The sequence below is a fragment of the Penicillium alfredii genome (genome assembly GCF_028826965.1).
Source record: "Penicillium alfredii strain IBT 34128 chromosome Unknown utg000001l_segment0_segment0, whole genome shotgun sequence".
NCBI lineage: Eukaryota > Fungi > Ascomycota > Eurotiomycetes > Eurotiales > Aspergillaceae > Penicillium > Penicillium alfredii.
The window spans coordinates 3,043,850-3,057,288 of NW_026622698.1; the positions used below are offsets into that span (position 1 = coordinate 3,043,850).

The 13,439-nt window shown below is 30.9% G+C and overlaps 4 protein-coding genes across 4 annotated transcripts; 2 read left to right on the forward strand and 2 right to left on the reverse strand.

Annotated features, from left to right (window-relative positions):
• Positions 1-521, forward strand: NUU61_001174 (P-loop containing nucleoside triphosphate hydrolase protein; the record flags this gene model as incomplete). The annotated part of the gene is made up of 3 exons (XM_056651756.1): positions 1-72; positions 109-288; positions 315-521. 3 exons carry the CDS (start codon positions 1-3, stop codon positions 519-521), a joined length of 459 nt encoding a protein of 152 aa, XP_056516606.1.
• A 1,295-nt stretch (positions 522-1,816) lies between these two features.
• On the forward strand, positions 1,817-2,460 carry NUU61_001175 (uncharacterized protein; the record flags this gene model as incomplete). The annotated part of the gene is made up of 3 exons (XM_056651757.1): positions 1,817-1,834; positions 1,887-2,127; positions 2,183-2,460. 3 exons carry the CDS (start codon positions 1,817-1,819, stop codon positions 2,458-2,460), a joined length of 537 nt encoding a protein of 178 aa, XP_056516607.1.
• A 387-nt stretch (positions 2,461-2,847) lies between these two features.
• NUU61_001176 (uncharacterized protein) lies at positions 2,848-3,309 on the reverse strand (the record flags this gene model as incomplete). The annotated part of the gene is made up of 1 exon (XM_056651758.1): positions 2,848-3,309. The coding sequence occupies one exon, from the start codon at positions 3,307-3,309 to the stop codon at positions 2,848-2,850; it is 462 nt and encodes a 153-aa protein (XP_056516608.1).
• Positions 3,310-4,345: 1,036 nt separating this feature from the next.
• NUU61_001177 (uncharacterized protein) lies at positions 4,346-4,822 on the reverse strand (the record flags this gene model as incomplete). Its single annotated transcript, XM_056651759.1, has 1 exon — positions 4,346-4,822. One exon carries the CDS (start codon positions 4,820-4,822, stop codon positions 4,346-4,348), a length of 477 nt encoding a protein of 158 aa, XP_056516609.1.
• Between the last annotated feature and the right edge of the window lie 8,617 nt (positions 4,823-13,439).

Consider the following 13,439-nt stretch of genomic DNA (forward strand, 5'->3'; position numbering starts at 1 on the left):
ATGGCCTACTGGATCTATGCACTGAGGAGCAGCTGGATCTTCTCAACTCGATCGATACACTCCGCTCTTAAGGTATCAGCCACTATATCTCTTTGCCACAAATAATAGTCTGTGGTGACCAGTCCTCTGGCAAAAGTTCCGTTCTCGAAGCGATATCCAGTGTTGGGTTCCCTGTCAAAAGCAATCTATGTACCCGATTTCCTACCGAGCTTGTTCTCCGAAAGTATCCCTATATTAGCGTTCGAGTGTCCATCGTACCTCAATAAACACGCAGTGATGTTAAGCAACGTTTACTCAGCGACTTCTGCGAATAGTTAGATAGCTTCGAAGGTCTACCAATCTTAATCGAAAAAGCTAAAGGAGCTATAGGAATAACGACCTATAGAAAAGCCTTTTTAAATAACCTCCTCCGGGTCGAAGTATCAGGCCCCGATCGCCCTCATCTAACTATTATTAACCTCCCTAGACTTATTTATTCGGAAACCAAGCAACAGTCCGCGATAGACGTCCACCTTATCTAGGATATGGTCCAGTCTTATATATAGAGCCGCGCAGTATCATTCTGGCTATTATGTCTGCCAAGAATGACTTTGCCAATCAGATTGTCCTCAAGCTAGCTCGAGATACTGACCTATCCGGCAAACGGACGCTGGGTATCATAACAAAGCCTAATACCCTTATTACTAGGTCTAAGAGCGAAACAATGTTTGTATCGCTAGCAAAGAATCAGGATATAGAGTTCCGGCTTAGCTAGCACGTCCTCAAGAACATAGATATAGATAAAGGTCAATAGACTCTAGCACAACGCGATATCGAGGAACATAAGTTTTTCTCTTAGGGAATATAGGACTATTTACCACGCTCGTTAGTTAGCATCGATACCCTATAGACGCGGCTAAGTAAGGTACTGCTTTCGCAGATCGCCACGGAGCTCCTAAGCCTAATCAAAGAGATCGAAGATAAAATTAACTATTATAGGTCTCGTTTACGGAGACTTAGAGAACCTCGGGCTACCGTTGACGAACAGAAGTTATATCTTTTAAAAATAAGCTAGTCCCTCAAGGAACTAGTGAAAGCGGCGATTAACGGCATATATAATAATCTATTTTTTGGCGACGCTTACTCGACCGACGGATATCGAAAAAGAATACGAGCTATAGTTTAGAATTCTAACGAGGAATTCGCCCAGCGTATTAGCCGACGGGGCCATTTTCGGCGTATCTATAAGCCGAATAATAGACAGCTTCCGGCCAAGAACCAGCTCGGGGTTACTCGCGAGGAGTATCTAAAGCATATTAGCCAACTCCTTAAACGAACTAGGGGCCGCGAGTTACCTAGGATATTTAATCCTATAATTATCCGTGGTCTATTCTTAGAACAGTGCTCCCTATAGGGGGAGGTGACCCGTAGTTACGCGGAAAGTATATAGGCTACTACGCGAGAGTTCCTTATACTTATCGTTAAATTCGTGGCGGATAAAGCCACATTAGCCGCGCTAATCGAAGAGATCATTATCCCAGCCTACGACTCTATTAAACGGGAAGTCGACAACAAAACTAGGGAGCTATTTATACCACACTAGATAGGGCATCCGATTACCTATAATTACTACTTCACGGAAACCCTACACAAGATCCGGGCTGAACACCAGGAAGATGAACTTACCAAGACCTTGAAGCGGTTCTTCCGTGTTAATAATTTAAGGGATCCTTACTACACGGAACACTCAGTCAACCTTAATCAACTTCTCAAGTCTCTGTTACATCAATCCGAACCAGATATAGTGCGTTTTGTATCAATTGAAGCACTAGACTACATGCTTACTTACTACAAGGTGACTAGTACCTCGTTTTCTTTAGCGGACTTACCAATCTAATAGCAAACAGGTCGCCCTAAAACGGTTCGTTAATGATGTTGCCAACGAAGTTGTGGAAGGTAAACTCATGTTTTCGTTGTCCCGTATTCTGTCACCGGTGACAGTGTTCGACATGCCAGCAAACCTTATCACAAGGATTACGGGGGAGTCGAAGGAAAGTCAGACGACACGAGAGCAGCTCAATAAGGAACTCTCGATCTTGAGTAAAGGTTCCGAGACATGCAAACGGTTTGTTAGGTCAAAGACCGACGGTATGTCAGCCTTTGCTGGACCTAACTTGTTATAAGAGACTAAATTAACTTACAGAAGGTAGCTTCGATCCTCTCTTGATGGATGGTTGCCCGACAAGGGAGAGGAGTTGTGGATCTATATGTGAGGAGATGACTTCCGATACGGACGAATCTGAGCTTTCTGACACGTCGACCGAAAGAGTGGACCTTCTGGAGGCTCTGGACAAGGCTGGTGACGAAACAGCACCCACTTATCTAGATGAGGAAGACAAACCAAGCGTCAAGTCTATAAAGAAGCCAAAGAAGAGGGGACGAAAAGGCAAAGGTGCGAAAGAGTCGGCCTTGCATCTCTGAAACTTCGGTGATTTCAGCGGCACGTGGTGAATTGGGGGAGAGTGATGAATTGAGATGGATGTTGCTCGAAGAAGTCATCGACCGTGGTCTCTTTACAGGACCATGGCAGACTACAGGGCTTCAAGCCCTCCGAGGCAACGGGCATAATGTCCATTTATTAAACTAGGTTGACGGCTGTTGGTGGGTAATTTATAAGAATGCTGACACCGCAACTTTGTCCTGTTATATTGCCCTCTTCCACCTTTATGATCGATTCGATCCAACCTTGCGGCTGTAGACCATCAACAAATATCGTCCCTTTTGTCAAGCGTTGCCTTTTGCCCAGCAACTGGTTTGGACGAACCAGCGAGCCTTTAGAGAGCGAGCTCGGTCAACAACACAATAAGCTCACACAGGAAACTCGCGGGGATTGGCGTGTACGATGCGTGAATTGTGGTTTTCCAGGAAAGGCGTCGGGATGTCAAACCCATTGACATTGTGAAGATCGGCTAGTTTCTCAGCAAGGGGCTCATCCTCCTGGGGCCACCTTATAAGAACCCAGCCACGGTTTTTCCCACGCTGCCGAAGCACATAGACAGGAAGAATGGTCTTGGTTTTGTGCGCTGTGCGAAAGTCGTAATCATGGCGGTTGACGTCAATAACGATGAACGTTCGTTCACTCCACACATCAATAGCGAGGAAGAGAATCCGAGAGTCATTTTCCCACTTAGGAAAGATTTCGCTGGCAACACTGTTCGCCGAGGCACGATAGTCTTGAGGATCAAGGAGTTTAGTATTCACTTTAATGACAATTCGTTTGGAATCGTTGTCTCCGAAGATCTCTTTCCGTATATCAGAGAGGTTGGTCATGAGTGATGCGCAATCGTAGGTATATTATCGGAGCAAATAGGATGTATTGGAGGAAAAGGGCAAGCTCTGGAAAGGGATAAGAAACTGTGAATGACTGTAAGAGAGAGGCTTCCAAACCATCCTTCTTATTCCTGGTATTAAGGATAATTACGCTAACCCTAAAATGGAAAGTTATACCGGCGTCACGCTAGAGCCGTTGTTAATTATGAAGGCACGTAATGTGATGAAGCGAGGGATTATACCAGCAAGCATAACGTTTATTGTTATTCGAAGGAAAGGAGACTGGAATATGTACGTGTGTATGTTGCCATTTCGCATACACTGAATACATGACGGATACAACCCCAGGATCATCCCCATTCATTGAACTGGCCGTAGGCAGTGACAGTTGTAGGACCTAGGGCCATCTTTCCTGTCTACGTTCCTCGGCAGTGTGAGAAAGGCGTAGCTTGGCTCTCGTAAGATGGCGTAAGTAGAATGGGCCTCTTGGTTCCCTCATTTCTAAAGGTGCGTTCACTCCAAACATCAATGGCAAGGAAGAGAATCCGAGAGTCACTTTCCCACTCAGGACTCGGTGACGACGACTCTGATGAGGAATGATAGTCTTGAGCACCCAGACTTCAGTGTTCTTTATTGACGATTCGTTTGGCAGCATTATCGTTTCTGAAGATTTCTTTCGATATATCAGAGACAAATCATGAATGATAATGAATCGCACGGTTTATGATTCGGTTAACGGATGAGATATTTTGGTGGTATTAGAGTAAGTTCTGGTAGTGAACAAGGAATTGAGCATGACAGAAGCTGTCTAAATGATGATCTTACGGACTATACAGCCTCCAGAGAAGTAGTCCACACTTATACTGTAAGAATCGAGCTATTCAGAGGGTAACAGCCTTTTTATTCCACTGATTCGTTTATTAATCTATCATCTGAGCTCGATCTCCCTTGTGCGAACTGCGTAAATCCAATGAAAATGAATGGGGAAACAGTAGAAAATGAAAACGTCGACCAATATTATTTCCCTTTATTTGCATCACTCAAGGGCATCGTTGGGTTGTTGACGGTTCCGAGGGGAATAGTGCGTCACGCCCTTGATGTGGTCCTCGAGGAATGGAATCGGGTTTTGCCCGTTGCCCTCATGGAGGTCTGCAATTCTCTTGGCCAGTTGTGTGTCACCAGGCTTATGCCTAAATATTCTCCAGGCACCGCTTCTCCTGGACAACCGGAGCAGATAAACAGGCATGACAATCACTTGCGCATGAGCGGTTTGATAGTCGTACTCGTCGTTGTTGAAGTCGAGAGCGAAGTAGCAGTGCCGTGGCCAAACTTCCACGGCGAGGAGCCGTAACTCCGCCCTGTTTTCCCAGAAAGTAATCAAGTTGCTGATAATCCTTCGTGTCGAAGCCAGGTAGTCTTCGCAATCCAGCCGTTCCGTAGGCAAATCCCCAAGTATTCGGATTGAATGATGTGTTTTGATGGCATCGGAAATAACCCGATTAACCTCCTCCATGGGGCAAGCGAAAGAGATTCAGGTTTTAGGATATAGAGGGAAAAAATCCGTCCGAAGAGATGAAACCCACTGTTGATTGAATTGCAGAAATCTTGAGATCGCGACCGGATTTTGGGTCCGGCGCTACATATATAGAAGGGTATTGGTGCACAGACCATACAAGCGGTGAACCTTCGTTATGTCATCGGCTGTTCAACGATCTCCTAATTGGTCTTTATGTATAAAGAGGGCACACAGCTGAGCGAAGGTGGCTAAAATCAAATCGAAGGTGGCCTATTTCCCACCTTCGATTTGCTTTTAGACATGGACAGACCCGTCCCATGGGTCAAAGATCTTGACCTATGACCCAAACCCACGACCTATAGATCGGGTTAATAAAATCCTGACCTATCTATAGGTTAACCTGCGGGTTAACGGGTCAATCTATTTTTAACCTATTTTAGTATAAATTTCTTAATTAGGATAGATAATTTATTTATCTTTTTTAATAATATATTATTATTAAATACTGTTTTTATTCTAATATAATTTATAATTATAACTCTTTATAAAAAGAATATTATATAGTAATAATATATTTAGAATATAATATATTAATTTATTAATTTAATATTTTAAGGTAAGAATTATATTTTATAATAGATAGATATAGGCGAAAGAAGATATTAATTAACTATTTCTTATACTAAACCTAAAAATATATATTTAAAGTCTATAGTAGTATTATTATTTTTTATATAAATAAACTATATATATTAGAAATAATAAAAAAGATATAAATCTAATATCTAATATTTCTTTATTAATATATAAGTATATTATAGTCTTAATTATATAAAAGAATTATTTTAAATATTTTTCTGGATTTATATAAAATAATAATATTAGCTAGTTAGATTAAAATTTTTTAGGGATAAAAAGAAAAATCTTAGGGTATTACTCTTATCTAATTATTTAGATTAATTTATTAATCTATTTCTTACTATCTAATAAACTTTATATATATTAGTAGAGCCTATTTTAATTAGTTATAAAATTCAGTACTAGGATAGAACTAAATTCTACCTATTAGTAAAAAATAAGTATTAGATTTATATATTCCTCTAAATCTACAATAATTTACTTTAGATTACTTTTCTATATCTTAAGTCTTTTATTATAAAAAGATTACATAGTCTCTTTTTTACTAGATATAATAAAATATATATCTTTTTATAGTAATCTTTCTATCTCTATTAAAACTAGGGTTTTAATCTATCTACGTAATTACTTAAAACCCTAGTTTTAATCTATCTACGTGTTTATTTATAGCCCTAGTTCTAATATACCTATATAAAAAGGTTAGCTAGTTAAATTAAAATTTTTAGGGGATAAAAAGAAAAATCTTAAGATATTACTCTTATCTAATTATTTAGGTTAATAGATTAATCTATAGATTAATTTATTAATCTATTTTTTACTATCTAATAAGCTTTATATATATTAATAGAGTATCTTCTAATTAGTTATAAAATTTAGTACTAGAATAGTACTAAATCCTATCTATTAATAAAAAATAAGTATTAGACCTATATATTCCCCTAAATCTATGATAATTTATCTTAGATTATTTTTCTATATCTTAAGTCCTTTATTTTAATATACTATTACTATATCTTTTTTATATCTTAATTATCTATTTTATACCCTCCCTTTTTTATTAAGAGTAAAAGATTTAAATTATTTATTTTCTATTCTAATTAATTTCTTAATACTCTCTTAGAACTACTAGAAAACTAATAAATTAAGTAAAGCCTCCCTTCTATTATATTATTAATACTAAAATAATCTAATAATTAGAAAAAGACTTAGATAATTTTTAATAATATAAATAAAATAGAATTTTTAAACTAATAGCTTAATATCTAAATTAGTAGTTCTTATAATACTATAAAGAAAATAAACTAAAAAAGTCTATAATAGACTAATATATAGTTATATTTTAATTAAATTATATATTTAGTAATAAAAAAGCTAAAGCTCCTATATAAATAATATAGTAAGATTATAGATTATTTAGTCTATACTAAGAATAGGATAATAGATCTCTAATATTACTAGAATCGGAGTATATACTAGAAAAGCTAAAATACTATTAAATATTTAATAATCTAATATCTTATAGAATATATAATATATTATATAGCTATTATTTAATTTATAGACTAATCTTTCTTAGACTAAGAACTCCTTTTAAATAGCCTAATTAATTATCTAAGAATTATAGGAGTAATAATTAATTATTATAATAATTATTTTATAGCTTTTTTTTAAATTATTAAATATCCTAAATTCTAAGCCTTTTTTTAAATAACCTAATTATTATTATTTATCCCTAGTTTCTCTTTCTATTAAACTATATAATATTAAATCTAGGGAATAATCTAAGATTAATAAAAAGATTTATTTTAAAAGCTTCTATCTAAGATTAAGCTCTTTATTAATCTTAACTATTAGATATTACTATTTTAATAAATATTTATAGCTATCTTTAGCTATTTTATTAATATAGACTAAAATTATTAAAAGATTTTATTTAGCTTCGAACTTATTTCTAATATATATTTTAGATAGAATCTTAGTATAATCTTTCTTAATATCCTCTAGAAATATTAGATTAAAGACTAAATATTTATAGTAATAACTAATAATATATTAAATAACTCTATCTTTATTTTAAGTATCTAAGATTCTATTTAATTATTAGATATTAACTCTAAGATAATAATTATTTAGGTTCTATATATTATATATATAATTTAATTAAGTTTAAAATAACTATTTAGCTAGATAAAAGCGAACCCTTAAAATAAGGTAACTAAGACTATTTAGTCTAAGGAATATATCTAATATATCTATTAAAAAATATAAAAATAAGATATTATAATAATTTTTATAAAGATATATATCTATACTTTTTATATATTAATTAAAATACTAATCTATTTTATATTTTAGATTAGAAACCTTATAATCTTTATTAATATAAGCCCTTAATATCAGGAGTCCTTTCTTAGTCTCTAGCCTAATTACTCTTGATTAATTCTAATTTAAGATATCTAAACTAGATAGAATTTAACTTTTTTAATACTCTAGTATATAAAATAGTTATAATTAGTCTTTAATTAATTTTACTCTAAATATAATTATCTTTATCTTAAAATTAATATAAATAAATAACGCTAGATTAACTATCTTCTTAATATTATCTAGCTATTTTTCTAATTTACTATAGTCCTCTTAAAAATAAAGGATATTATTATTTATACTATCTTTACTATCTATAATAAACTATTTAATTATTTTAAGAGATTAATTAGATAGGTTAGTAAAAAAAAGGTTAAATAAAAATAATAGATATATTAAGCCCTTAAATTAGCTAAAGATAAACTCTATAAATATTACTCTATAATAAATAATAAAATGCTTAGTAATATCTATATAATTAGTACTATCTTAGCCCTTTAATATAAGATTAAATTTTTTTAAACTAAAGACTAGGACTACCTTTAGATAGATTATAATATCTAATACTAATAAAGTCTTAAAAATTAGCTTCTAAGCTACTAAGCTAATAATATTCTAAACTTTTAATTACTATCTAAAATAAAATAGTCCTATTAAACTAATAAGCTTAATATATTTTTAATAGCCGATTCTTCTTGTTAGGGGATTAGACCAAATTATATCAATTGATGGTGCATTCTAGATACAAGAAGGATTCGTTAAGAGATATAAGAAAAAAGGGGTTAAATAGGAGTTAGGGTTTTATTAGGGAGGCGGTTAGTTTCTACCTATAAAGCCTTAAGGTCGAGCTTCTTTATTATATAGGACTTCGTACGAAGGTCCTATAATAATAGCCCCCTCCCCTTTTTTTTCCCTCTCTTCTTTCTTTCTATCTTTATTTATTATTTATTAGTCGTCTCTTTTTTATAGCCTAATATAGATAGTAAAGTAACGTAAGATTACGCGTTTCTTTATTTAAATATATTATAATAATATTATTATCTCTAGCGTAGGGGTATATAAAGACCCTCTCTCCCTTTTTCGAATAGACTTCGACCTCTATCTCTTTTATTACTATTTTTTTTTAATTATTACTATATCCCTTATATCTTATACCCTATACGATCTATCCTATATAGATATAGGGTTTTTCTATCTTCTTTTTCCTATTTATTATATTACTAAGGATAGTAAAAAGTATACTATTATATAACTCACAGCCGTTAATAATAAGGCTCTTCGCGAACTCTACTATACCGAAGTCTAATATAAAGTTTAGTCATAGTCTAACTATAAGTTCCTTATTTATTTATATCGGGGTTACCCTATTATTTAGGTTCGTATAAATTTATTATCTTTATTTATTCCTATTAACTTATTATAGGTTATATAAGTTAAATCTGTGTATCTTTCCTATATAAATACCCTCTTAATTATCTCCCGCGGCTAAGTTAGCTATATAATTTATATTAACTTAACTACTAGCTATCCTTTTAATAAATATATATAACTCCTAGATATTTTTAGTAGCTATTATATAAACTATAAATAGCCCGATTATACTACGCGTTATTCTCTTATTACCCTAAGCGAGGCTCGTTTCGTTCCTATTTTTACTATATCTTTATCGGAGCTATCTTATATAAAGGAGTTAGAGGATTAAGGCTTATATAAATAGGTTTTTCTTTTCTTTTCTTTTAGTCTAATATTCTATCGCGTAATTAATATAATTTAGTATTTTCTCTTTTTCGTAGTGTCTTCCTTTCTAATATCTCTCTCTCTTCTCTCTTTTTTTTTTTTTATAGTCTTATTAGATATATTAGCAGTTCGTATAAAACGCTATCCAATCTAGCGAGCTATCGGGTCGTCGGAATCGTTTAGTCTTCTAGAGCTAGTTATTAAAGGCGATAGTATCCTCTAACGTATCTATAGGTTCTTTAGTTAATCTAGTATAGTCTATCTATTTTATAGTATATATTATATAAGGGTCGGGGCCTCTAGTCTGGTATTCGTCGGGGATCTTATTAATCTTAAATTCTTCTTAGCCCTCTACTAAGATAGTAAGAGGTTATAGGTTATACTATCTTTACAATAGTAGTAGATCCGATATAGCTGGTTATATAAGATTAATATAGAATATAGGGTAAATACTAGGTAATATATTAAGATAAACCGCGTAAGAACTAATAACTTCCTATATAATATATTTTATATTCTTCTAATTAAGCTTCTTATATAATCTTTATATTAAGATATTCTTAAGATAGAGCCATATATAATTATTAGCCTAATATTTAGGTATAAGATCACGGTATCTATTTATATTCGTTTCTACGATTTAGTTTATATATATAATTAACGCTCGCGCCTAATTATTTATATCTATAAGTTTTTGTATAATCGCTTTAACTTTCTAGATTAGGCTTCGTGTTTCCTTTTTATTATTTATAGGGTTTAATACTAGTTAGAATAGTAAGAGATAATATTTATATAAAAAAAGAAGAGGCTAAATCTAGTTATAGTAGAAACTCGGCTATTTAATACAAGTTCAGCTATTAGAAGGAGTTATATCTAATTATCTTATTTATATTATATAAAAAGCGTAGATAGGTCTCTATTATATTATTATATTATTTAGTTTATCTATTAGTTTTAGGGTAATATATAGTTAAGAGTTATTATATAATTTAGTATAATTAATAGAGATAAGCCTATAAAATATTTATAAATTAACTCCTATAGTCTAAAATAATCGAGGTTAGGAATCTATATTATTATATAAAGTACTAGATTATTATTTAGGCTATCGATTCTATAGTAATCTCTTCTATCTTCTTAAAGATCACATCTTTTATAAATTAATAAATAATTACTAAAATATTTATAAATCTATCGCTCGTTAGGAGATCTATAATAAAGTCTATTATAATATTATATTAGGGTTATTCAGGGATCAGTAAGGGTTTAAGAAATCCTTTCTTTAGTTCGCGTTAGGGCTTTCCCCTATTATATAGATTATAGTTTTATATAAATCTCCGAATATCTTATAATATTCTTAGTTAAAAGAATTCCTGGCTAACTATAGTATAGGTTTTCTCTCTCCTAGGGTAACTAATAATAAAAGAGTCGTAAACTATCTAAATTAGGCTTATATAAAAAGGTTCTAACTAGGGTATCTAACGTCTTTCTTAAAATAAGATAAACCCTTCTATATTAATAGTATATTCTACTATTAAGACCTTAAGCTATAAATAGGGAGAGAAGGTCTATCTATCCTTTTAGATTATTCGTACAGCCTTATTATAAGTATTATCTTAGTTATATATATTAATCTAATAATCTAGTATTATCTCTAAGTATCTAATATTAACTATAATACTATTCTCTATTAGATAAAAGAGATAGATTATATAAATAGTTATTTATAGGTTATCTTTATTTAGATTATTTTATTCCTATCGCGATAGCGTATCTATTTAAGGGTTCTTACTCTTTTTTTAATATTAGAAGATAAAATTAAATCGGCTAAAGAAGAGAGATTATTATATATAATATTCTATAAGCTTCCTCGGGCTAAAGAAGTATTTAAGGTTTTTATAATTAGTAACTACTATAAATCTACTCTAGACTAAATAAAGTTTAGTATCCTAGATTTTAAGGTATTATATAATATCTAGAAGTTCCTTATTATAGATCTCGTAGTTATATTTAGCCAGAGTATTCTTCTTTAAGAAATAAATATAGAGATAGAGTATACTTTAGTTATTATATTATAAAAGAACCCTCTCTATAGTCTACTCTAAAGAGTTAATCTTAATAACTATTATATAAAAAGGGTTAAACGTCGCGAGGATTAGATTAGTTATAAATAGTTACTTAAGTTCTTTAAAACTTACTTTATAATCCTTAGACTAGTTAAATAGTTTCTTTTTTTATATAAGATCTATAAAGGGTTATATAATCTCTAAATATACTTCGATAAATTACTGATAGAAATTTATAAATCCGAGAAAACTTCTAACTCCTTTTATAGTAGTTAGGGCCTTCTATTCCTTAATTATCTTAACCTTTTCTAGGTCTATCTAGATCCCTTTATCTATTTATATAATAAACCTAAAATACTTAATCTTAGTATACTTGAATTTATATTTACTAATATTAAGTTATAGTTCTATTTCTTAGAGCTTCGTAAAGACCTTTTATATATATTCTTAATAGGTCTTAAGATTATTATTAGTATAGATTAATATATTATTAAGATAGGCTAAATAGAAGTTATTAAGGAATTCGCGGAGTATATTATTAATATATTTCTAGAAAATACTTAGTATATTTATAAGACTAAATAGTATAACGAGCTATTTATAGAGACTATATCTTATATAAAAGACTATTTTCTACTTTTCTCTTTCTATAATCCTAATCTTATAGAAGGCTATAGATATATTAAGTTTTGTGAACTATCTTATTTTCCTAATTTAGTTTAGCGTTTTATAGATTAAGAGTAAAAGATATCGGTCTTTTTTTATAATTATATTAAGTATATAGTAATCGATATAAAATTAGAGGTCTCTTTTTAGTTTTTATATAAATAGTATTAGTACCGTTATTAATAAATAACTTACTCGGATAAAGTTTTTATCTAAAAGCTTAGTAAAGGTCTTTTGTAGTATTAATAGTTTCTCGTTTAATATATTATAAAAAAGGCTCTAAGATACTAAGGGTTCTTTTCTCTCTTATTATATAAGTTTAATTTAGTAGTCGATTCTAGCTTTTTAATAGGATAGGAGTTTATTTACTTTTTTAGAGTTAAAAAAAGAGAAGAATTCTATATACTATAGAGATAGTTTTATATAATAGTTAATCCTCTCTTTTATTTTTAAGGCCTTTTTAATATCTATTATTAACGCCGCGAATAGTTTAATAAGATATAAAGAGTCCTCTTTTTTTATTAGATATTTATTTCTATCTCTTTTATAGAGATTAAAGATATCTCTAAAGCTAGAAGTAGCTTAATAATCTTATTTTATATATATATTCCTAAGAATTAAAGATAGAGATATCCTTAATAAGGTTCTAATTATATATTATTCTAAATAAGCTATAGTAATCTAAAGATAAGATTATATCTAAGATTATTAGGGATTATATAAAGAAAGATAGGCTATTCGAAATACCCTCTAATCCTTAGTGAGGATTATATAATTTAAGAAATTAGTTTTTTTCTTTCTATCTCTTTTAAGACTCTAGGAAGGATATTAAAGATAGAAAGGTCTTATTTTTAAGTAAATCTTTAGTTAATTATACTATATAAAAAATAGCTATAATTAACTAAGGTTTAGGCTATAATATATTATTCTAAGATTATAGAGATAAAAAAAGAAGGAGAGTCTATATATAATATTTTAAATCTTTTCTAATCTTAATCTAATTTATTCGAAGTTCTTTTATCTTTTTATATATATTTTTATATAAGAGTTATTTTTTTCTTAACTCTATTTTATCCTTTTTAGGATCTATATCCTCTTTTATAGTAGCTATAGTAATCTAGGCTAAATAAATAGCTAGTTTT